Source organism: Dermacentor albipictus, chromosome 3, assembly GCF_038994185.2.
Source record: "Dermacentor albipictus isolate Rhodes 1998 colony chromosome 3, USDA_Dalb.pri_finalv2, whole genome shotgun sequence".
Lineage (NCBI taxonomy): Eukaryota > Metazoa > Arthropoda > Arachnida > Ixodida > Ixodidae > Dermacentor > Dermacentor albipictus.
The window spans coordinates 175,563,320-175,585,933 of record NC_091823.1 but is presented as its reverse complement, the minus strand read 5'-3'; the positions used below and the strand labels follow the sequence as shown (position 1 = coordinate 175,585,933).

Below are 22,614 nucleotides of genomic sequence, written 5' to 3'. Positions count from 1 at the left end.
TGTACCCAGGTACTATCCATCTGAGCCCTTACTTCGCAGGTACAACATAATGTCAGTATTAAATATTTATGATTATTGCCTGTACGAGCGATATAAACAAGAGATAAAAAATAATACTTGTTCCTGGCGCCAGTTAGCGGAGTTGAAATATCACTCTACTACATATAATACGCGAAATTTTGAAACATGGGCAATAGATACTTGTAGGACAACATATGGCTTACAAATGTTAAAAAACCGGCTGCCAAGATTATTGAATACATTACAGAAACAAAATATAGAGCCTGACAAAATTACTTTTGCGGACCTTCGAAAATACTTTAGTGCGTAGAAGAAGAAAACAAAAAGGGAAAAAAGAATGGTATAGTTAGTGTATAACTTTACTGCACTTTTACTGCGGAGTTATCTGCGCTTTCTGCGGTTCATTTTATGTGCGCTGGTCTCTGATGGCGTTCTTGTATGGATAAATAGTGTCTTGAAAGCTGAATGTTTGCACTTCATAATTGTATAACTTCAAATTGTATTGTATTACTTGTAATAATTGTATTTCAATTGCAATTGTGTTAATTGTATAACTTCAAATTCTATAACATAATTTGTATAACGATGTCTTAATATGGAATGAGTTTTATCTTTTTGTATGTGTGGATTTCAGTGAGTGCTGATTGTAACTCACATATATTTTATAATTTGCTGACTGCTACGTGAAGTTGCCAGTGCGGGGGCCTGCGGCCTTGTCAAGCTGCAATGCGACAGCTTTTTCTGTAGGCCTCCGGCATCGTGTATTTCGGATGCAAATAAAGTTATTATTATTTTTATTATTATTATTATTATTATTATTATTATTATTATTATTATTATTATTATTATTATTATTATTATTATTATTATTATTATTATTATTCCTAAGTATGACTGCCAAACTATGTCGAAAGAACTGGCCAAGATTAGAGATCAACTAAAGTCTGATTTTGCTAAAGTAAGAGACGAGATGCGGCATGAACTGAAATTGTTTCGTGAAGGTTTAGAAAGAGATCTGCGAATAGAAAACCGCGAGCTCCAAAATGAGCGGAATAACATGGCAAAAAGTCTGGATTTTGCGTTTCACGCAATTCATGAACTGAAAACAAAACTGATGGAATGTACTGCAAAGAATGTTAAACTCGAGAGTGAAAACGCATCTCTTCACGCTAAGTGTTCCTTTTTAGAAATCGCTGTTCAAATCTTAGAAAACCAACTCGTGCAAACTGAGCAATACTCTCGTAAGACCAAACTAGAAATCCAGGGTGTAGTGAAGACCGAGAATGAGTGCTTGAGCGACCAACTTTCCAAACTTGGCTCTACGATCACTGAACCAATCGCTGCATCGGACATTGAAACATGCCATCGTGTACCTACACGCAGTAGCGATCGGACAAATATAATCGTCCAGTTCAAGAGTCGAACGAAGCGGGATAGTGTTTTCCACAAAGCTAAATAAATGCGTCTCACAAATACAAATCTTGGGTTGGAAGGCTCTTCTTCAGTGTATGTGAATGAACACCTTTGCCCTGCCCTGACGAAGCTTCTTGCGATGGCCTTGAAAAGAAAACACGCGCATCACTAAGAAATCGGTGTGGTCGCTGAAGAGCAAAATTTTTGCAAGACAAGCTGAAGACACGCCCGTTCTCCACATAAGAAACGTGAGTGACGTCGAGAAGTTAACGTCGGGGCAGGCGCAGGTGTAAAGTGAGGGAGCAGCGCGAGTTTGTGCACCCCGCAACTTCGGCTGCTCACCATCGTCAAAATGGCTTATCAAGAGCTGGCTCTCCCGCATCTCATCGCTAAGCAGGATGCATCGGCCATGGCTGTTTTGCATCTTAATGCGCGCTCAGCATGCAAAAAGAGTGACGATATCATCCATTTTTGGCGCAATTTACTTTTACGTTTAATGTGATCATGATATCGGAAACATGGTACTACAGTAAGTGTGCTATGCTGACTTCACAAGGTTATCACCACTTTTTTATTAATCGGCCCAGCAAAAAAGGCGGGGGTGTTGCACTTTTTGTTGAAAGCTATGCAAAATATGAATTAGCACCAGACTATACGACAGTAGCAGATGACTACGAAATACTCACTGTAAAGAGTAAAAACAGGATAATATCTCTGGTGTATCGTCCACCGAGCGGCAATGTTGTCCTTTTTCTAGATTTTCTTGAACCATTCCTAGATTATGTAAGCATGAACAATGTGAAGCTTGTGTGTGGCGGCGATCTTAATATAGATGTACTTAATAGAGTAACTCATCATTCCAACTGAACACGTGCCTCCAGTCTGCAGGTTTTTTAAATACAATCACCACACCAACACGCATTACAAGTCATACATCTTCTTTACTTGACTTACTCATCGTTGATATTTGTACTACTGTATGCAACAGAGGCACATTGGCGTCTGACATAAGCGACCACTGCCCTATATTTTTAATCTACACCGATGACTCTAAGAAAACAGCTGATGCCTGTCAACAATTCACTTATCAGCGTATAACACAAGCAGGTTTAGAGCAGTTCAAGAATGACGTTATGAATCACGATTGGTTACATGTTTTGAACAAAACAGATGCAAATGAGGCATATAACGAATTTATTCTAACTTTTACGAATATGCACGCCAGCAATTTTCCAATGAGAACAGCTAAATATTCCCAAAAAGTTAGAAAGCCTTGGGTTACTCGTGAGCTTGCGAAAATGATCAAAGCAAAAAATAATCTCTATCATTCCTTCTTGCGCACGCGCTGTGAATTAGCATTACAAACACTAAACAAATTTAGAAACAGGCTAAATGCTGAACTGAGAAAGGCAAAGGTGGCGTACTATGAGGACTTATTTGCAAATGTTTCTAGACAATGCCCAGAGATTGCGTGGCAAACGATTAAACTTGTTCTAGGTCGCCGCAAGGACGATACGCACCTGACATCGATGAAGCTAGGCTCACGTGTGATAACAGGCACAGCGCTTTCCGATTACTTTAACCACCACTTCGTAACTGCACAAAGCGATTTCGCTGAAGGCAATGATAGCATAGGGGTGGCTTGTCATAGCGATGCTGTTCGCGAAAGCGCATTCTTTGCGCCTACTGATGAATATGAAGTATATAGTGTGTACATGGGGCTGAAAAAAAGTAAAGGTTTAGATGTAAATAGTTTGCAGATTAAACCTAATAAACATGTTCTGCAATTTATTCTACTTTGGCTTGTGCGCATTTACAACGTAATTTCAGAGACTGCAGTTTTTCCAGATGCAATGGAACACGCGAAAGTTTCGGTTATTTATAACGGTGGTGACCGAAATAGTGCGTCTAACTATCGACCGATATCGGTGCTCCAAATTTTTTCAAACGGAATGGAAAAGCTTATTTTTGCTCGAATGACGGAATTTTTCAATAAAAAGAGTGTGCTTACTGATTCACAATGTGGATTTCGGAAAAACAGATCCACAGAAATGGCTCTTGTTGCGCTGAAAGAATACGCTTTGCAGAGCTTTGAAAATAACTAATACGCAGTCGGCATCTTTGTAGACTTTAGTAAAGCTTTTGGCAGCCTCAGTCAGCAGATCCTTATTCGGAAGCTTTGTTTGTATGGAATTCGTAGGAAAACAGTAGAATTACTCAAATCATATCTGAAACATCGACGTCAGTACGTTTCCATTAATAAACCTAACTCGTCCCTCTTAAGTATTGTATGTGGTGTGCCTCGAGGAAGTATTCTTCGGCCACTCTTGTTCAACGTTTTTATAAATGATATCGTAACCATAAACAGTGAGGTTCAATTCATTATGTACGCGGATGATTTCACATAGTGTGTGTCAGGTCCTGATGCGAATGAACTTCCGCAAAAATGTAATAAAATTATGGCAAGTTTGTCTGATTGGACACAGACAAATAAGCTTAAAGTAAATTCTAAGGAAACTAAAGTTCTAATATTTAGCGCAAAAAATGAACCACTTAACATTATTTATTTTTTAATTAATCAATTATTTTCAGAGCCAACGCGTTGAACTGGTTGAATAATTGGAAATTCCTGGAGTATACTTTTCTTCTAATTTACGTTGGGATGGCCATATCAAACATCTCTGCGGCAAACTCTCTGCAGTTGCCGGTGCTATGGCACGTTGCCGCACATTTCTACCTACGAATGCAAAACTTCAAATATACCATGGTCTCTTATCGTATATAAATTACTCTTACCTGGTCTGGGTTACAACATCTAAATCTAACTTGCAAAAGCTGGTAACACTTCAAAAGAAAATCGTTCGGTATATAGAGAACGTTAATCGGCTTTCACCAACAGATAATATACTTCTCAAATACAGACTAAACCGCGTAGATAAATTATACGAACACAGATTACTAGAAACGATTTACTCTTCATCGAATATGTTAGGAATTATTTTACATACCTTGCTCAGCTAGAACTCTGCACTCACACGAAACATACTACAGGAAACGCTGAGGTGTGGAAGGTACCATGGTTTCGAAACAATTACAGCCTACAGTCCTTAGCACATAATGTACCGACTGTACTAAACAAATAGCACACAGCTACGCTAAATAAAAATAGTTTGCGTGACTACTTTCTTTCTTTATAGTGACACTTTAGTATATTGCATTCAAGTGTAAAATGTCATTTTTGTGCATACGTACGATGTGTAATGTTTGTTGTGTATAAAGACTTAAGTGTATATATCATGTGAGTGCTACTGCCATGTAAGGGACCCTGGGCCTCCATCAAGCTGCTGCGAGAGCTTTTTACCCAGGTGTCCCTCCAGTTCCTTTTGTTTCTGGCAAATAAACTTGATTGATTGATTGATTGATTGATTGATTGATTGATTGATTGATTGATTGATTGATTGATTGATTGATTGATTGATTGATTGATTGATTGATTGATTGATTGATTGATTGATTGATTGATTACTGCGAAAGGTGCACATGCAAACCAATGTTCGGCGAGACAACTTTCTTGAGGAAAGAGGAAAGAACTGAACGCGAAATAGTTGAAGCGTGCTTCATAAGGAAGGCAGGTGACAAGCGCGTCAATTGTCAGTCTTTGGCGTTGTAGGAAAACGAACTGACATTTTTTTCCGAGGAATGTAGGAGCGCGAGCTCATTGGCCATACAATAGTACGCATGAACTGCATGACTTATGCACTCTTTTTGTATGATGACGTGTGCATGATGTACCCGTTGGACAATGCTTAAATAGATGATCGTTTGAAATAAAAGCCTCTTGGAAATTCGCCACCCGTCCTGTCAATTGTGTGCCTTTTTCTCTTCCTCTTTAGCGCTTTTTTATGAAAACTGTGAACATGAACGGAATTTCCCAAACGACGGTCGCCAACGCCGTGTTGATGAAAGCCTGCGACTTCAGTTGCTGCGTGGCAAGGAAGGCTTAAGTGGTAGCTTATCGTTGGACGTATTTGGCAACCACAGGGATTGACACACTCTATGTGGAAGTAAACAGAAGGGCAGAGTGAGTTTACCATACGCTAAAGAGGGTGAATGCTAAAACCTACGCACTCAAAAGCCATTACTTAAATGACTTGGCAGTCTCATTCGAGTGCATAGTTACTTCTTGTTGCTTGTTTTCTCCCGCCAAAGGTCGTGGTCCCGAGTGCTTTATTTGACGCTACATTTACTAACTGTACCTGAATTACCTTTGCCATAATTAACACCAAAGGCCGTGGCTTTGACTCACACCAAAGGTCGAGGGTTCGAGCGCCTTAATTAACTCTATATTAATGACCAGTGCATTAATTACCATCGCCTAAACATTTATTGTCATGGGTTCGATTTCCACATGCGCTCGAGGGTTCGATTTCCACCAAAGCTCCGGGGTTCAAGTGCCATAATTATCTCTATTTTAATTACCTTAACTTTTTTTGACAAGGTCACCCCATCGATGAAGTAGTTGAAGTAGTCCCCGACGGACGCGTGTGCAGGGGCTCGGGCGCGTGTCTGCGCGAGGCGAGCTTACATGACTTTCTGCGCTGCACGCCGCGTTTTGCATGTCATCGGGAGTAGGAGCAACTTAAGCGTTTCGCCTAACTTAATGACAGCACTCGCATATCAAGATGCTTAAGACATCATCGTCATCAGCAGCAGCATGGCTACGCCCACTGCAGGGCAAAGGCCTCTCTCATACTTCTCCAACTACCACGGACATGAGCTAAAAATGGTCATGTTGTCCCTGCCAGCTACTTAATCTCATCCACCCACCTAACTTTCTGCCGCCCCCTGGTACGCTTCCCTTCTCTTGGAATCCAGTCAGTAACCCTTAATGACCATCGGTTATCTTCCCTTCTCATTACATGCCTTGCCAATGCCCATTGCTTTTTCTCAATTTTAACTAAGACGTCATTACCTCGCGCTTGTTCCCTCACCCAATCTGCTCTCTTCTTATCCCCCTTAAGGTTACACCGATCATTCTTCTTTCCATAGTTCATTGCGTCGTCTTCAATTTCAGGAGAACCCTTTTCGTAAGCTCCCATGGAGGTTTCAGCCCCGTAGGTGAAGCAAGGTTTGAGTACGGGCTAGTTGGTATTCCATGGTATACACCGTCACTTACAGGGCATACATAGACGGAGGACAAAAAAGGACGACGTAGACAAGCGCTGCCTTCCAACTGATTTTTATTTTCAGAAACAAACGTATATACCCTGAAACACCAAGACAAAAGCGCCCTCTACAAGCAGCAACCCGACATGAGAATGCATTCAGAATTTATTACCTAAGGTGAACGAGAGCGCATGTGCGATCTCAGGAAAACCAGTTCTTTGTCTGTTAGTGCGATTGATGGCTTACTAACCGAGTCGCCATCGGCAATCGCTGCTGCTTCAATGATAATTCTGGTACTTTCATTGGAATGCCTAGCTAAGATAGTCGTCTCTTTAAAAATTGGGACGCAGCCGCATTGTGCGCAGTGAACACCTAGGAAGCCTTCCCGCCCTTTGCGCACTTTATTGCTGTGTTCTTGTAACCTAACGTTGAGACATCTACCAGTCTGTCCTATATTAGACCTCCCACATTTCAGGGGAATCTTATGCACTACACCTTTCGAACAACTCGTAAACTTCTTCCTATGATTAATGCTGCAATACTACGTTTCATAGCAGCAGGATTGGTTGTGACACAAAGCTGGGCCAGTTTTTTTGGAGCAGAGAAAACAACGTCGATACCTGCTTTTTGTCCTATTTTCTTAAGTTTGTGGGATATTCCATGGACATACGCGATAACAGCTGTCTATAACAGACGACTATCTTAGCTAGGCATTCCAATGGAAGTACCAGAATTATCATCGAAGCAGCAGCGATTGCCGATGGCGACTCGGTTAGTAAGCCATCAATCACCTAACAGACAAAGAACTGGTTTTCCTAAGATCGCACATGCGCTCTCGTTCATCTTAGGTAATAAATTCTGAATGCATTCTCATGGCGGGTTGCTGCTTGTAGAGGGCGCTTTTGTCTTGGTGTTTCAGGGTATATTCGTTTGTTTCTGAAAATAAAAATCAGTTGGAAGTCAGCGCTTGTTTACGTCGTCCTTTTTTGACATCCGTCTATGTATGCGCTGTAAGAGACGATTTATACCGTAGGTGATTACTGGTAAGACAGAGCTTTTATACACTTTTCTCCTCAGAGATAATGGCAACCTGCTGTTCATGATCTGAGAATGCCTGCCAAACGCACCCCAGCCCATTCTTATTCTTCTCATTATTTCCGTCTCATGATCCGGATGCGCGGTCACTACCTGCTCTAGGTAGATGTATTCCCTTACTACTTCAAGTGCCTCGCTACCTATCGTAAACTGCTGTTCTCTACCGAGACTGGTAAACGTTACTTTACTTTTCTGCAGATTAATTTTAAGACCCATCCTTCTGCTTTGCCTCTCCAGGTCAGTGAGCATGCCTTGCAGTTGGTCCCCTGAGTTACTAAGCAGGACAATATCATCAGCGAATCGCAAGTTACTTAGGTATTCTCCATTAACTCTTATCCCCAATTCTTCCCAATCCAGGTCTCTGAATACCTCTTGTAAACACGCGGTGAAAAGCATTGAAGAGATCGTATCTCCCTGCCTGACACCTTTCTTTATTGGGATTTTGTTTAACAGCGAGTCGGCCTAGTTGGAACAGATTCATCCTAAAACTTTTTGTGCGCAAATAAACAGGGACGAAGAATAGGAGCAACACAAGGACGAGCGCTTTCTAACAACTGGTTTTATTTTTGAAGAACCACCTGCTTAAATACCCAGAGATCTGCGCAATCTAGTCAACAGAGCACGCCTATAGCGCATATAATACCCACTTATCTGCGCGATCAAGTCAAGAGAGCACATCTACAGTATTAGGATTTTGTTGCTTTCATTATGAAATACTACGTTGGCTGTGGAGCCGCTATAGATATCTTTCAGTATTTTTACATACGGCTCGTCTAAACCCTGATTCCATAATGCCTCAATGACTGCTGGGGTTTCCACTGAATCAAACACTTTCTCGTAATCAATGAAAGCTATATGTAAGGGTTGGTTATATACCGCACATTTCTTGATCACCTTATTGATAGTGTGAATATGGTCTATTGTTGAGTAGCCTTTACGGAATCCTTCCTGGTCCTTTGGTTGACGGAAGTCTAAGGTGTGCCTGATTCTATTTACAATTACCTTAGTAATACTTTGTAAGCAACAGACAGTAAGCTGATCGCTCTCATTTCTCAAATGTTTGGCGTCCCCTTTCTTATGGATTCGGATTATGTTAGCGTTCTTCCCAGATTCCGGTACGCTCGAGGTCATGAGGCATTGCATATACAGGGTGGCCAGTTTTTCTAGAACAATCCGCCCACCATCCTTCAACAAATTTGCTGTTACCTGATCCTCCCCAGCTGCCTTTCCCCTTTGCATAGCTCCCAAGGCTTTCTTTACTTCATCCGGCGTTACTCGTGGGATTTCAAATTTCTCTAGACTATTCCCTCTTCCATAATAGTTGCTAGTTTCTTCTTCACTGCTTTTAGGCTTCCTCCGTTCCTGAGAGCATGTTCAATTCTCTCCATATTATACTTCCTTATGTCAGCTGTCTTACGCTTGCTGATTAACTTCGAAAGTTCTGCCAGTTCTATTCTAGCTGTAGGGTTAGAAGCTTTCATACATTGGCGTTTCTTGATGAGATCATTCGTCTCCTGCGATAGTTTACTGGTGCCCCGTCTAACGGAATTACCACCGACTTCTATTGCACACTGCGTAGTGATGCCCGTAAGATTGTCGTTCATTGTTTCAACAATAAGGTCCTCTTCCTGAGTTAAAGCCGAATACCTGATCTGAACCTTTATCCGGAATTCCTCTATTTTCCCTCTTACCACTAATTACTCATTGAGCGTATTCTTATGTACCAATTTATTCCATTCCCTCCTCAAGCCTAGGCTAATTCGAGTTCTTACCATCCTATGGTCACTCCAGCGCACTTTGCCGAGCACGTCCACATCTTGAATGATGCCAGGGTTTGCGCAGAGTATAAAGTCTATTTCATTTCTTGTCTTGTTATTCGGGCTCCTCCACTTCCACTTTCGGCTATACCGCTTGCCTGAGAAGGTATTTATTATCCGCATAATATTCTGTTCTGCAAAGTCTAATAATAACTAATAACTAATACTAACTAATAATACTAATACTAATAATACTAATAACTCTCCCCTGCTATTCCTAGAGCCTATGCCATATTCCCCCCCTGACTTGTCTCCAGCCTGCTTCTTGCCTCCGTGGCATTGAAGTCGCACATCAGTATATTGTATTTTGTTTTAACTTTACCCATCGCCGATTCCCCGTCTTCATAGAAGCTTTCGACTTCCTGATCCTCATGACTGGATGTAGGGGCGTAGGCTTATACTACCTTCAATTTGTACCTCTTATTAAGCTTCACAACACCAGCTGCCACCCTCTCGTTAATGCTATACAATTCCTGTATGTTACCATATATATCTTGATTAATCAGGAATCCAACTCCTATTTCTCGTCTCTTCGCTAAGCACCGGTAGCACAGGACGTGACCGCTTTTTAGCACTGTATATGCTTTTTTCGTCCTCCTAACTTTACTGAGCTCTATTATATCCCATTTACTGCCCTCTAATTCCCCCAAAAGCACTGCTAGACTCGCCTCACCAGATAACGTTCTAGCTTTAAACGTTGCCAGGTTCAGATTCCAATAGTGGCCTGTCCGCAGCCGGGGATTTTTAGCACCGTTTGCTGCGTCACATGTCTGACCGTCACCGTGGTCAGTTGCTTCGCAGCTGCTGGGGACTAAGGGCCGGGGTTTGATTGTTACATTCATATAGGAGCTTGTAGCCATGTACAGCACCAGGGTGGCCAATCCTGCTCTGGTGAGGGAGTGCGTTACCGGTTCTGGTCACGAGGATAAGGCCGCACTCCAGGCGTAGTTATGCAATTTTATCAACACGCGGATTTTCTTTTTTTTTTAATCCGATAGAAAATTGCGTGGCACCAGTATTCGAACCACGGTCCTCTCGTAAGTGAAGCGGATGCTCTACCTCTACGCCACCGCTGCACAAAAGAGTATAACCGAACCCATATGAATCAGCCTGGTCATGATTACGTGACAGGCCGTAATGGCCTGCCACCAAGACATCATGGAGTTGCGCGACGACTGCTTACAGTCGATGCGTAGGGAAAAAAAACTTGCATATCAGAGGCGTATGCGGAGGACGTTTGTACGGCAAAAAGCCTATCCTGAAAAATAACACTCAGTGCCCTTCCACTCTGTGAAGAAGGATGACCAGCGAAGCTGTGTACGCGGGCCCTTAATGACGAACTGCACCTCAGCCGCGGGTCGGCCCGACATTGCACTAACTTCGGCATCCGAGCACGTATGAGAAGTGCTTACGCCTGTCTCACCTCCACCGCGGGTCGGCCCAGCATTGCACTATCTTCGGTATCGGCCCATGTATGGGGAGTGCTTAAGACCTTCTTCACGTCCGCCGCAGGTCGGCTCGGCATTGCACTATCTTCGGGATCGGCCCGCGTATGGGAAGCGCTTAACGCCTGCTTCACCTCCACCGCGGATCTACCTGGCATTGCATTATCTTCGAGATCGGCCCACGTATGGTGAGAACTTAGCGCCTGCTTTACCTACGCCGCAGGTCGGCCCAGCATCGCACTAGCTTCGGGATTGGCCCATGTATGGGAAGTGCTTAACGTCTTCTTCACCTACGACGCGGGTCTGCCCGGCGTTGCACTATCTGCGGGATCGGCCCACGTATGGGGAGTTTTTTGCTTACGACAAAAAAATTTCCTTGGACGGTAGAGGTATACAGCTTCCCTATAAAAAATGAGCTTACGATTAGAGACACGAAAAGGTACAGTACTACGGCCCTTGTTCACCTTGTTCATGATGACGTCAGCGTTTTATTGCGCGCTTATGTCTCAGAAAAAGAGTTCGAGCTGTGTATTTTGCACGCTATGGCGGGCGTGCTCAGGAAAAAAGGAAAAGCACTTTATTTGATGGTGCCTGATTACTCTGCGTAGATAACGTAGAAGAATGGCACCAAGAGTACAATATTACTAAACAAATAGCATTCCAAAAGAATTTCCCTGCTTAGCACACTGAAGAAGCGCGAGCACAGTATAGCTGTGGAGAACGAAATAATAAAGAGACTGAAGAAAACACAGTATTGTAGGTCTGTAATACAGTGGAAAGACTATCTTTGTCATGGCAACATTACTCTTGGAGGCCGAAACTCCAGTCAACAAGTCGGCCATTTGGCTCCCACAGTGATGAAATCGGCCTAAGAATGCGATGACGTCATGACGACACGCGACTGTGCGCCAACATATGAAGACTGTCCTTTTAAACTAAGCTTACTTTAACTCTTGGCGCTACTTTTCTGACTGCTGCTGCTGTCATGCACGCCGCGGCGGGGGTTGGTTCAGAGCATGCATATGCAGGGAAGGAGCGTGGCAGAGAGGAAAGCCGACGCGAGAAACTTGTTTCGGCCTTTCCAACGCGTTGAATGTGCATAATTCCCTCTGGAGACCCCTGGACGTTGTCACATTAGCCTCTTGAGAGCTGTAATCATCCGTGACCCCCGGCAACAGCATTGCAGAAACTGCAGCAATTACCATTCTACTAACGTGCAAGTCCTGAGGAGAGCTAGATGGAATGGTAGAGAGGGGGCCGCAAGACCAGGCAGGGAAGGGGTAGAACAGGCGCAGTCGCGGAAAGAGTGAATGACAGCCTTGCCACTCTTCGCTCGCAGCTCCCATACAGGAGGAAGGTCGCGACAGGCAAAAGGCGACGTTAAGGAAACGAACATAAGGAAACGCTACAACCGTTACCAAAACAACAGTTGCGGGCAAAATGAAGTTATCGTAATCTACGTTTCGGCCATCTCTGAAAAATAAAGACCATGCAAATTTGCCAAACAGACAACTGACAGAGGACGTGCAGATGCAAAACCGCATTAAACCGCCGTAGGGTCTAGGCGACATGCGGAAGTGGTCGCACGTCAACTCAACACTTCCGTGCCCGCTGCAGTAGGTATGCGGCTATAGCATTGCTCGGCATCGCGGATTCGATCCCTGCCACGTCCGCCGAATTTCGACGAGAGCAAAATACGAAAATGGTGTTACACTTAGAGTTACGCGCACGTTAAAAATCACCAGGGTATAAAAATTAATCCCGAGTCCGCCACTACGGCATCCTTCGTAATCCGGCTGTTGTTTTGGCACCTACAGTCTCATAATCCTGCCAACACTTCTGCAGCGATGCGATGTGCCACGTGAGGCAGCAACGATGATCAACCCTCTCATAAGTCATAAACAATAGCTCATAAAAATGGCGCAAGCAAACACGTCTCCCTGTGTGTTCTATGTACATCGCAAACAGCAGTGACGCGCACAAAGCTACATTTATTACCAACTCACTACAGTTGTATTGTACTATACGCCGAACAAATGAAATATTTGAAGTTAACATCACTGATAATTGTCGTCAATTGAAGCGAACATCACAGAAAGCTTCGCTGACATCGATGCCCACAGTGCGTAGCATTCGGGTGAATTTTTAGACTCTGAATTTTTATGCTTAAGAATCGTGCTCACTAATAGAATAGTTGCATTCGAAGTGGGAAAAAGTGGCTGCCGTGTCTACGGTAAATTTGATTTAGAAGGTTTTGATCCGGTAGCCGTTGCGTCATTGCCGACTTCCCTGGGATTAGAGTCATCCATATGGGCTACAAATGATAGAATTCAGGAGGTAGATGAACGGCAAGAACGCAGAAGCTTGCAGGTGTCCTCAGGAAAATGCGTTTTACAAAGGCATGGTCAAGGGGCAGTGCTATGGTTTCACTGTATCTCGAAAATTCCCCAAAAATATGAACAGAGGTCGACAAAAATTCGGGCATGTTAAGAAAGGAGAAACGGCTGGAAATCTCAGGGCGGTACTAACTTAAATATTAAACATAAGTTTAAGATACAAAACCGTAACGTTCAAAGGATGGCCAAATTTCCGGACAATAAGTTACAGAGGCACTTAAGTCTCCTTAAGTGTACTGAATGCGAAAGCAATCTCACTTCCAGGCGATGATTTTCACTTCCTGATTTGTTCGAATTGGGCAGACTATTTGCGGGTGGGCCGGCCAAATTATCTAAGTGGACCAGGTTGGTTTTGAGCATGGGTCAAATAAATTTTGAAATTGGGTAATGAGTGCAGGGGATGCGCCAAGTGAAGTTTGGGAGTGGCCAGGTCTGGTCTCAAAGTGTGCCAACTCAATTTTTGAGTTGGACGAATTAAAATTTTCTATATGTGGGCCACGACGTCTGTCCAGCGCTGTCCTGTGTGTTTCCTGCCTTCTATCATCGTCTTTTTGCGCTGCCCCTTCAAGATGTTCAACCAGTACCAACTCGCCCAAATGTCGATCCTTCTACAATGCCGTAGTTGTTCACCGCGGGATTTTGCTGTGAGGGCTGCAGCAAATCCAGATCCAAGAACGTGAGGTCATCGCTTGGTCACGTGGGTTTCGGTACCGCAGGATCTTACGCCAGATTTTCCGCTTCACGGGGCAAATAATGCTTTCGCAATATTACATTGGCTGTAGAAGGAGTGCAATGTAATCTCTATGGTGCGAAATAAGGCGAGAATGCCGGCAAGTGTCGAAGAGAGGTCCAGTAGTTCCTAAGGCTGACACCAGTAGCTGCCGGACTACTGCACATATAAGCGAGATGCCTGGTGGTCAGTCGCTACAGGATGAGTCAGGTTGGAAATTTGGGAAGTGGACCCCAACACATGGCGTCATTCTTCGACGGCTGGTACCAGTTCTCGGGCAACGAGAATGCGAACAAGTTGCTTCGTGTGCCGTCTGCCAGTTTGCTTGATCTGCCAACATTCCTTAATGCGTCCTTCACAGTGACACAACTCTTGAATGCAGGTAAGTGTGAGAAGCTGTGCGCGAGCCGTTTCAGCATGTGGGCAGCTTTTTTGGCTTTGGATATGTGCTAGTCTACATTGCTGCTATATTATAAAGGCAGAACACCAACATGGCAGACACTATGGAGATCAGAGGAATCCCGCAAATAATACTGCACAATTATCTTAAATATCGGTCTCCCTTCTAGCGCGTTGGTAACCGTGACAGGACAGAACTTTGACAACTAACTGCAAGTACTCTTTATGTCACACCAAAAGGCGTACCTGGCCCAGTGGCCAGTAACTGTGACGCACTATTGTGAGCAGCTTCTGCTATAGCAGGCTAACGGACGATGACACAGAGACAATTCGCACAATTATTGTGTCGTGCATTTTGCCTCCAGATGCAAACCTACTTGTTCATGTGTCCATCCTAATACTTAAGCACATGTTTCATCGATTTTCAGCTCCTCGGTAACCCTTGAGTGCGGATACCAATATTGCTAGGGAAATAATTGGCAGCAAGCACCTTAGTGAATCTGGTAGATTAAAATTAAAAACCATCCGCGATATCCTATCTCCTAAGAACGTGTTGCGACGGAAGAAAAGCTGCCGCCGAGTGCTTCCAACGATTACCCTGGCTCGTTGACTCCGTAGCATTAAAGAATCAGTGGCTGCCTTTCGGGGAACCTCTGAAAAGCCACAAATCGGTCATTGTTGGGTTTCCCTTGTCACAACTGAACACCTAAACGTTCTTAGGATAAGTCATTTCCAGGAGACAAGCGGCTAATCTTTATCAAGGACACTGATAACGCCTGCGGGACAAGCTTTCTGATGAAGCACATTGCACAGAGATAGCATCCAATTCTTTTGTTTTTGTTTCGTTGACGCCATCACTACGTCACCGTGGAAAACTCGAAAAGTTAGAGGTCAATACGCCACCTGGTGGCACTCGCGCGAACAAAACTCTGATGTCCCGAATAGCTTGAAATGCTACGCCCAAAGACGTACGCGCTCAATTTTTTCGTGTTTTCAAGCGGTCCATGAAACATAATATACCTATAATTTCTCGTACGTTGCAGAGGTCTTTCCTACACACCATGATGAAAAAACTGCAGGCATCAAACGATACGAAAAATTGAGGCAGAACCCGTCTCATTATGACTGTCCCCGGTAAAGCTTTACAGTCCATCAAAATAATGACACAACATACTGCCACTGTCGAAACGAGGTATGCACGGGGCGTTTGCTGCAGGATAACTCCTCTTTCGCGCTTCCTTAAGGGCACTTGGGGACATATTGCGCTGCCGGCGGAAAACCTGCACGTGACCTACGAAATAATTTGTGCACCGGTGCATGCAAACGCTGAGAAACGTATCATGCGGCAACCAGGCTCCTCTTTCGTGCTTATTTCTGGACATGCTGCGCCACCTAGTTTCGCTGCCGCGAAGTTCGCGCATGGCCTTCATAACTAGAAGGGTAGTGCACTGGTTCCTGCGAATACTGAGAACTACTGCCTCGCTTGTCGCAAACTTAGTGGCTTATATTCAGCAACCAATGCTGGCGAGGTGTTCGTTGAAAAGCGGCACGTACATAGCGCCGTACTGCGCCATGCTCATGGCGCAGCTCGCTGAAGCGTTGGCGTGAAAGGCGTTCATTGAAAAGTGGCCCATAACCAGGGCATTTGTAGTGCAGCCGAACCTACCCTGTGAGGTAAGTTTGATTCCACTCAGCATTGGAGAAACTTCAGGGATATTTTATTCATCGTAGATGATATTTTGTGATGAGGAATATGTTTGTAATTTTAGACCTAGCTACCCGAGTTCCTCTAAAAGACGTTCACTGAAGAGTGGCACACACCTACGGGCACACAACCAGTGACTCAAGTTGGCATTGAAGGTGTTCATACAGAAGAACAGCACGTACCGATTAACACATAACCGCTACTCTAAGTCGGCGTCAAACTGTTTTCTCGAGCAGCGGTACCCACCTAGTCTCGCATCCATAGTGACCCATGTCGGCGTGAAAGACTTGCGCACAGTAATCCGGTGCGCCACTCAATACACCAGTGACTACCTAGTGGCCCAGGTAGGCAGGAATACGGTTAGACACCAACACACGTAGATAGATACATAGATAAATAAAAAGCTCCCGAAAAGTGCGTAAGTGCGTGAAGTACGTTAATATTGGAACGTATAAAAATAAATTGAGATAAATTTAACGTCAGTACACCTTTCATTCTCACACGAGAACACGTACATGCCACTCCGATATCGAATGCTCACGGTCCTATAATATAAACTCCAAAGGTCCTTCTTTCAAACCAACATTTTCAAGAGCGTATTTGTGTTGCGTTTACCAGGTATCGGCAACGCGCATTTGTTGGCCGCTCACCTCGAACTGGTTAACGGCCACGACATTTGTCGCCGGCTGGTTGTCCGGGCCTGTGCCTGCGCTGCCGACACCACTGGAGTTGAACGCTGCCACGGTAAACATGACGCAAACCTTTTTATGTTTCTTGGCTGCCACGATTGCCTTCTCTGCATCCTCCGCAGTTTTGGATCGCTGCATCATACGTAACAGGGAAGAACACACATTGTAGCTTATGGGCGTCAGTGAAAACGTTGTCGCACTACAAAGGATTGCACTAAGGCGATATAACGTACGCGGACACGTACGGCACATACCAGGGAAAACTAACAACCGATGTTGTTTGTGCAGTAAACAGATAAGCGCCTGGGAAATCTCGGTGATAAAAAAGGCAAAGAAATCATAAAAGGCACAAAGATATTTCATACTCACGTAAAATGGTGCGCACAGCTTTCTTGCTGATTCACTGCCCATGTTCAGAGGTAATGCTGTGTTCTCTCGAGAAAAACAATTTTCTTGTGCAGGTAAACTGAAAGAGGTCTTAGTAACAGACGTTACACACCTGGCCGACACTGTGTTGAATAGTTTAGTAATTTGATTCATACTTTCATACTATCATACGACAGCAAATATAGATCGGCTACACCTCATGACGTTCTGCTTTCCCTTGGCTGCCGTATGCCTGCTGGGACAGCCAGAAGGCACGCGATATTCTATTCCTCTTTAGCCTTTTATCGACGTACAGGAAAACAAGTTAAGCAGAAGCTCATTACGGCCGCGAACTGAATGGACCTCTCCTTTTCGTAACCAGCGAGACGACATAAACCATGAGCAAATCGAAGTGCGAGAGGCGTGCAAAGATCTGGTAGACAAAACATTTCGCCCACGCCACGGTACCTGCTGCAATTAATTTGTTCGAGCACATGAGTTCGCTGCCAGAAGTGGGCCGTCAGCGATACGCCGAGAAGCTCAACGCCGGCAGCGAGAATTGCCCTGTTCGTTTTCTCATAGGCAAATGGAATGGAAAGGATCCTAAGAGCTGGCCGAACGTACAATGCGGATATTTTCATGTTCGCCTCGTGAACACGCGTGGGCCATGCACACTGTACAGGAGCTATAAAATAATACCGCTAATACCGTTAGCTTTACCTGTACGGCGGTTGAATTGGAGGGCTATTCAATTCAATTCATTTATCTCAGCATACACAAGGGCGGAGCTCTTGGGCAGAAAGCTGTGCGAAACCGCTTGACTGGGCCGAAGAGACCACATCAAGATAGAGTAGCGTGACAATGTAAACATCAGTAAAAACTAAAACCAAATTAAAGTATTCAAAAAATAAGGACGTGCAGCTTATACAGAACACATAGTTAAGTACGGTATCGGTAGCCAACTTGTCATTAGATGTTCCGCATCCACACTGTTTGAAATTCGACTCCTTGAAACAAACAATGCTTGAAATTTCAACAAAGTTACAAATACTCAAATGTAGCTGATACACGAAACGATGTCATACATAACAAAAACTAAGAAAGAAAAGTATTTCAACAAAAAGTAAAAATAATGAAATAAAAAACAACAATGGAACAGTGCACAGGTCAGACAAAAAGCCCATCAAGGTTAGCGAACGTTGAAAATACAATAATATTCAGGGCAACGTTAAGTGTTTTTTGTCATTAAGTGTTAAATTTCTGTCTCCACTGGTTTAGCGTAGGTCTAGTATGAAGTGCGTAGCTATTTAAAAGTGAAGGGAGATTATATCCTTGTCATAATTAGTTACTATTATTATAATTAATTAGTTATAGAGCCAGGAACACACCAGTTATCAGTACTTCTTGTGGAAACAATATGGTCATGGCGTTCTAGTGATGCCTTTGCGGCTAAAAAGTCATGAAAAAAAGTTTATGAAGAGTAATACGCACGTAAGGCCGGACTTTTGGTTATGCTCACTAAGTATTGAGGGTGCCGGCGATGGACATTTACGATGGCGGTCAAGAAGCTCGACCACAATTGAATGATCCGGATTGAGGAATATCGTGATCGGAAATGTCCGTGTGGCATGAAGCGTTGCAGCAGGAAGAATTAATGCTTGTTCGCTACAGTAGTAAACCGCTGTTCAGACAGTACCCACTATTTGGATCTAGCAAAATCGCCATCACGCATTAGCGTGTGACATCAGTCGATGCGGCAGGAGCCTTATGTACTTGTTCGGTAAAGGAGCAAATTACTGTTCACGCATTTCAAATTAATTTAATGCAGTAAGTCATGTAGAGAGCTGCCTAGGTGTGATGTGGTCTTATTATCACGTAAGCGTGAACGTGATCGCACTTGTCCTAGTAGTTTCCTCTTGTGTTCCCTCTCTAAATTAACATCATTGGGCATGAAAGCAGCAAGACACTACAAAAGCAGCCCCTTATCTAGAGTTTGGCAGAAACGTGCCATTGAACTCCGCAGAGTTTGTCGGTATCTGGAGACTGCAATCTGTCGCGGCGCTTTGACAGAACCCCGTTTCTTGCCGCTTTTCGTCTCTTGGGAAACAGAAAAGGCTGATTCCACTGCCTTCTTTCCAGCGATTTACGCATCAAAACATGCGAAAGCTCACCAGCTTGACAAAGCGGCTCGGCGGACGCGCGCAAAACACACAAAATGAAACTCTGCTGATACAAGGCGCTGTCAGCGCATGCCAGCGTGCTCTTTGCCCACCAAACAGCTCCGGCAGTACCTGACAATCACATGACCGACTCGTCGTGACGTAGGCCCGGTGATTCTGTTGTCCCGATAAAACACCACAAAACGCGCTTCTACTTTATTTTGACCTACACGCATTCGCGTTAGAACGTCCTACGTTTCTTTTTTGCAAACATAAATCTTGTTCTATGATCTACAAGTACACTAAGACGTACGCGTTCACGCCAATGGCGCCGCTGCCGTTGCCGCCGTCGTGCTGCCACGAATTCGACAGATCTTGCATGGCAAGTGCGGTGAGGTTGAGAAGCATTAGATAGGCCTGCAGAGATGCGAGCCACCCGCAGTCCATTTCATTAAACGTGGCAAACACAAGTGGACGCACCATGACGCTCCATTCCATAGAGTATCATGCAACGATTACTAGAGGGAACTCTGGCGCTTGTTTCTACGGTAGCTGCAATGGGGGTGGCTCAGCCAACATCGCAATTGCGGGAAGTACATGGAATCTTTTTCAGACTCAGAATTTATTGCTAGACGTCAGGTCACATTACAAGTATTTAGCATGCAGAAGGAGGTCGTATAGTAAACGACTGAATTGGGACCTCCTAAACTTCGTCCGTGTGGTTTCAAACATGGCTTCGTGGCTTTGCAGGCTCGTCATCTCCAACAAAGTAACACGTAATTAATAATTAAAGAAATATTATTGAATTTTTTAACGCACCGTTCGAACACAGAACCTCAAGCACAGAAGCCCAATATTGAAATCATTACGCTACAAAAGCATGCGCGTTGACATATAAAACGCCCTTATAATGTTATCATGGGCAAGCCAGTACCTGGAGGCTTGGCACGTTTAGATTCGGTCACCTCGACAAGGTGAATCACCGCAATTATTAGCAATTGTGTATGTACGCAGCGTTTTCCGTACTTCAAAGTATTGAATGCTGCGAAATTTCCGATAATGAAGGCTTATAGAGCGTAATAAACAAAGCCACAAGAACGTTTGAATCTACAAGCACGAAGATAAGACAAATCCGTGTATTTCCCCTCACTCCCCATGGTGGAATTCTAGGAGTTTTCCGTGCCAAAACCATGATTTGTTTATGAGGCACGCCGTAGTGGGTGACGCCGAAATAATTTTGACCACGAGGAGAATATCGAACACCAGGAAGGCATTGTTCTGCCGTGCGCTGCTGGCCTGAGCGTTGTGCACAAACATAAGCGTTCCTCCCGACTAGCTACATGCATACCACACAATCTTCATACACTGGTGTCACCTGAATGGTCCGTGAATGTTGAGCTCAAACCTTCCATTGGGCTTTAATGAACACCCATGGTCCTGATGCGAGAGCGTCCAATGGCTCATTGAGTGATAAAGCGGGCATCTGCAGCAGCGAAACGACACCTAAATTCCCATTGGCCGTGAGGCTACGTCTCGAGCGCGCCATTGTGGATTTCCCATTGGCTGCAATAGCATGGCACAATCATGCCTCGACGGAGTAGAGCGGGCGAAACGAAACATTTGCTGGCAGCAGTGGCGTGTCAGGTCTTGCGTGAAGGAGAGAGAGAGAGATGGTGCTTGTGAAAAAGAGGCGCTATTTCTTGCAGCCGTTTAGGGATGACGGCTCAGCCACTTGGGGAAGCGGAGGGTGACATAAGGACGAAAGAAAAAAGAGAAGAGAGGGCAGGTTGAGGCGACTGCAGAGCTCAGTACCGATAGGTACCGCTATCAGCGGTAGCGATGCGGTGCATTCCCAATTTCCACGGCAACCCCATGTTCTCCAAGAACGTGATAAGGTGCCTGAAGGCGGAACCGTGGTGCCGGCCGCGAAACAGCAGCTGAGATGCCGAGAGCACTGAGAGTCCGAGGCGTCGGAATGAGACGTGGAGAGAAGCCCTCTCTTTGGAGAGGGCAGGATAGGAACAAAATAAATGGTCAATTAGATAGATCAGAACAACTATAGAGAACAAATAGATGGTCAACAGCTGCCATCGCAAAGTTCCCGCAGCCCACCGACATGAAGGCAGTGCGTAGATTCCTTGGCATGTGTGCCTACTACAGGCGCTTTGTCAAGGACTTTTCACGCATCGCCGAGCCATTGACACGTCTAACTAAATGTGATGTTGAGTTCAACTGGGAAACGCCGCAGGCCGACGCATTTGAAGAACTCAAACGACGCATGCAGTCGCCGCCGGTACTTGAGCACTTCCACGAGTACGCCGATACAGAAATCCATACTGACGCCAGTAGCCTAGGCCTCGGTGCCGTTCTAGTCCATAGGAGAAACGGAGTCGAACAGGTGATTGCTTATGCTAGCCGGTCGCTGTCAAATGCTGAAGGCAACTATTCTACGACCGAAAATGAATGCCTCGCCATCGTTTGGGCTACAGCTAAATTTCGCCCTTATCTATATGGCAGGCCATTCAAAGTTGTCAGCGACCCTAACGCGTTCTGTTGGCTAGCGAATATAAAGAATCCTTCAGAACGACTGGCGCGGTGGAGCCTCAGACTACAAGAATACGACATCAATGTAACCTACAAGTCCGGACGAAAACACTCCGATGCCGATTGCCAATCACGCGCCCCCATTGACCCGCCGCCGCAAGATGACGGGAATGACGACGCATTCCTTGGAATGATGAGCGTGGAAGACCTCGCTGAACAGCAACGGCCAGACCCGGAGCCAAAAGGCCTCGTAGAATATTTGGAAGGGCACACCGACGTTGTTGCTATTGTTGCTATTGTTGCTGTTGCTATTATTTGACTCTTTGCCGAAATGAATCATCTGGGATGTATGGGCAAGAAGGATTGGTTCACGTTATTGGCCACTCAAAAGAAGGGACTGTCTTTCATACATATGAAGATTCAATCAGTGTCCAGCAAGCTAACTGAATTAGAAACTTTTTTTCTGATATAAATAGTCAGTGTAATGTATTCTAGCTAAGCGAAACATGGTATTGCTCTGATGATGTTTTTCGCCTGCCTTGCAAAAAAGTATTTTACAAAAACCGAACCTCACGTCGCGGTGGAGGAGTATCTGTTCTGATAGATGATTCTCTAACATGTGAACTGTGAGCCGAGTATTCTTGTATGACAGAAAATTGTGAAATGTGT

At 44.5% G+C, this 22,614-nt stretch overlaps 1 protein-coding gene across 3 annotated transcripts in view; it reads right to left on the bottom strand.

The window, feature by feature from the left end:
• Positions 1-22,614, bottom strand: part of LOC135902106 (uncharacterized) — a 267,015-nt gene that overhangs the window by 93,014 nt on the left and 151,387 nt on the right. For all 3 annotated transcript variants that reach the window (XM_065432013.2, XM_065432015.2, XM_065432014.2), the window contains one exon: positions 16,838-17,008. In XM_065432013.2, coding sequence (XP_065288085.1) covers positions 16,838-17,008 — 171 coding nt within the window. The remainder of the gene's footprint in view (positions 1-16,837; positions 17,009-22,614) is intronic.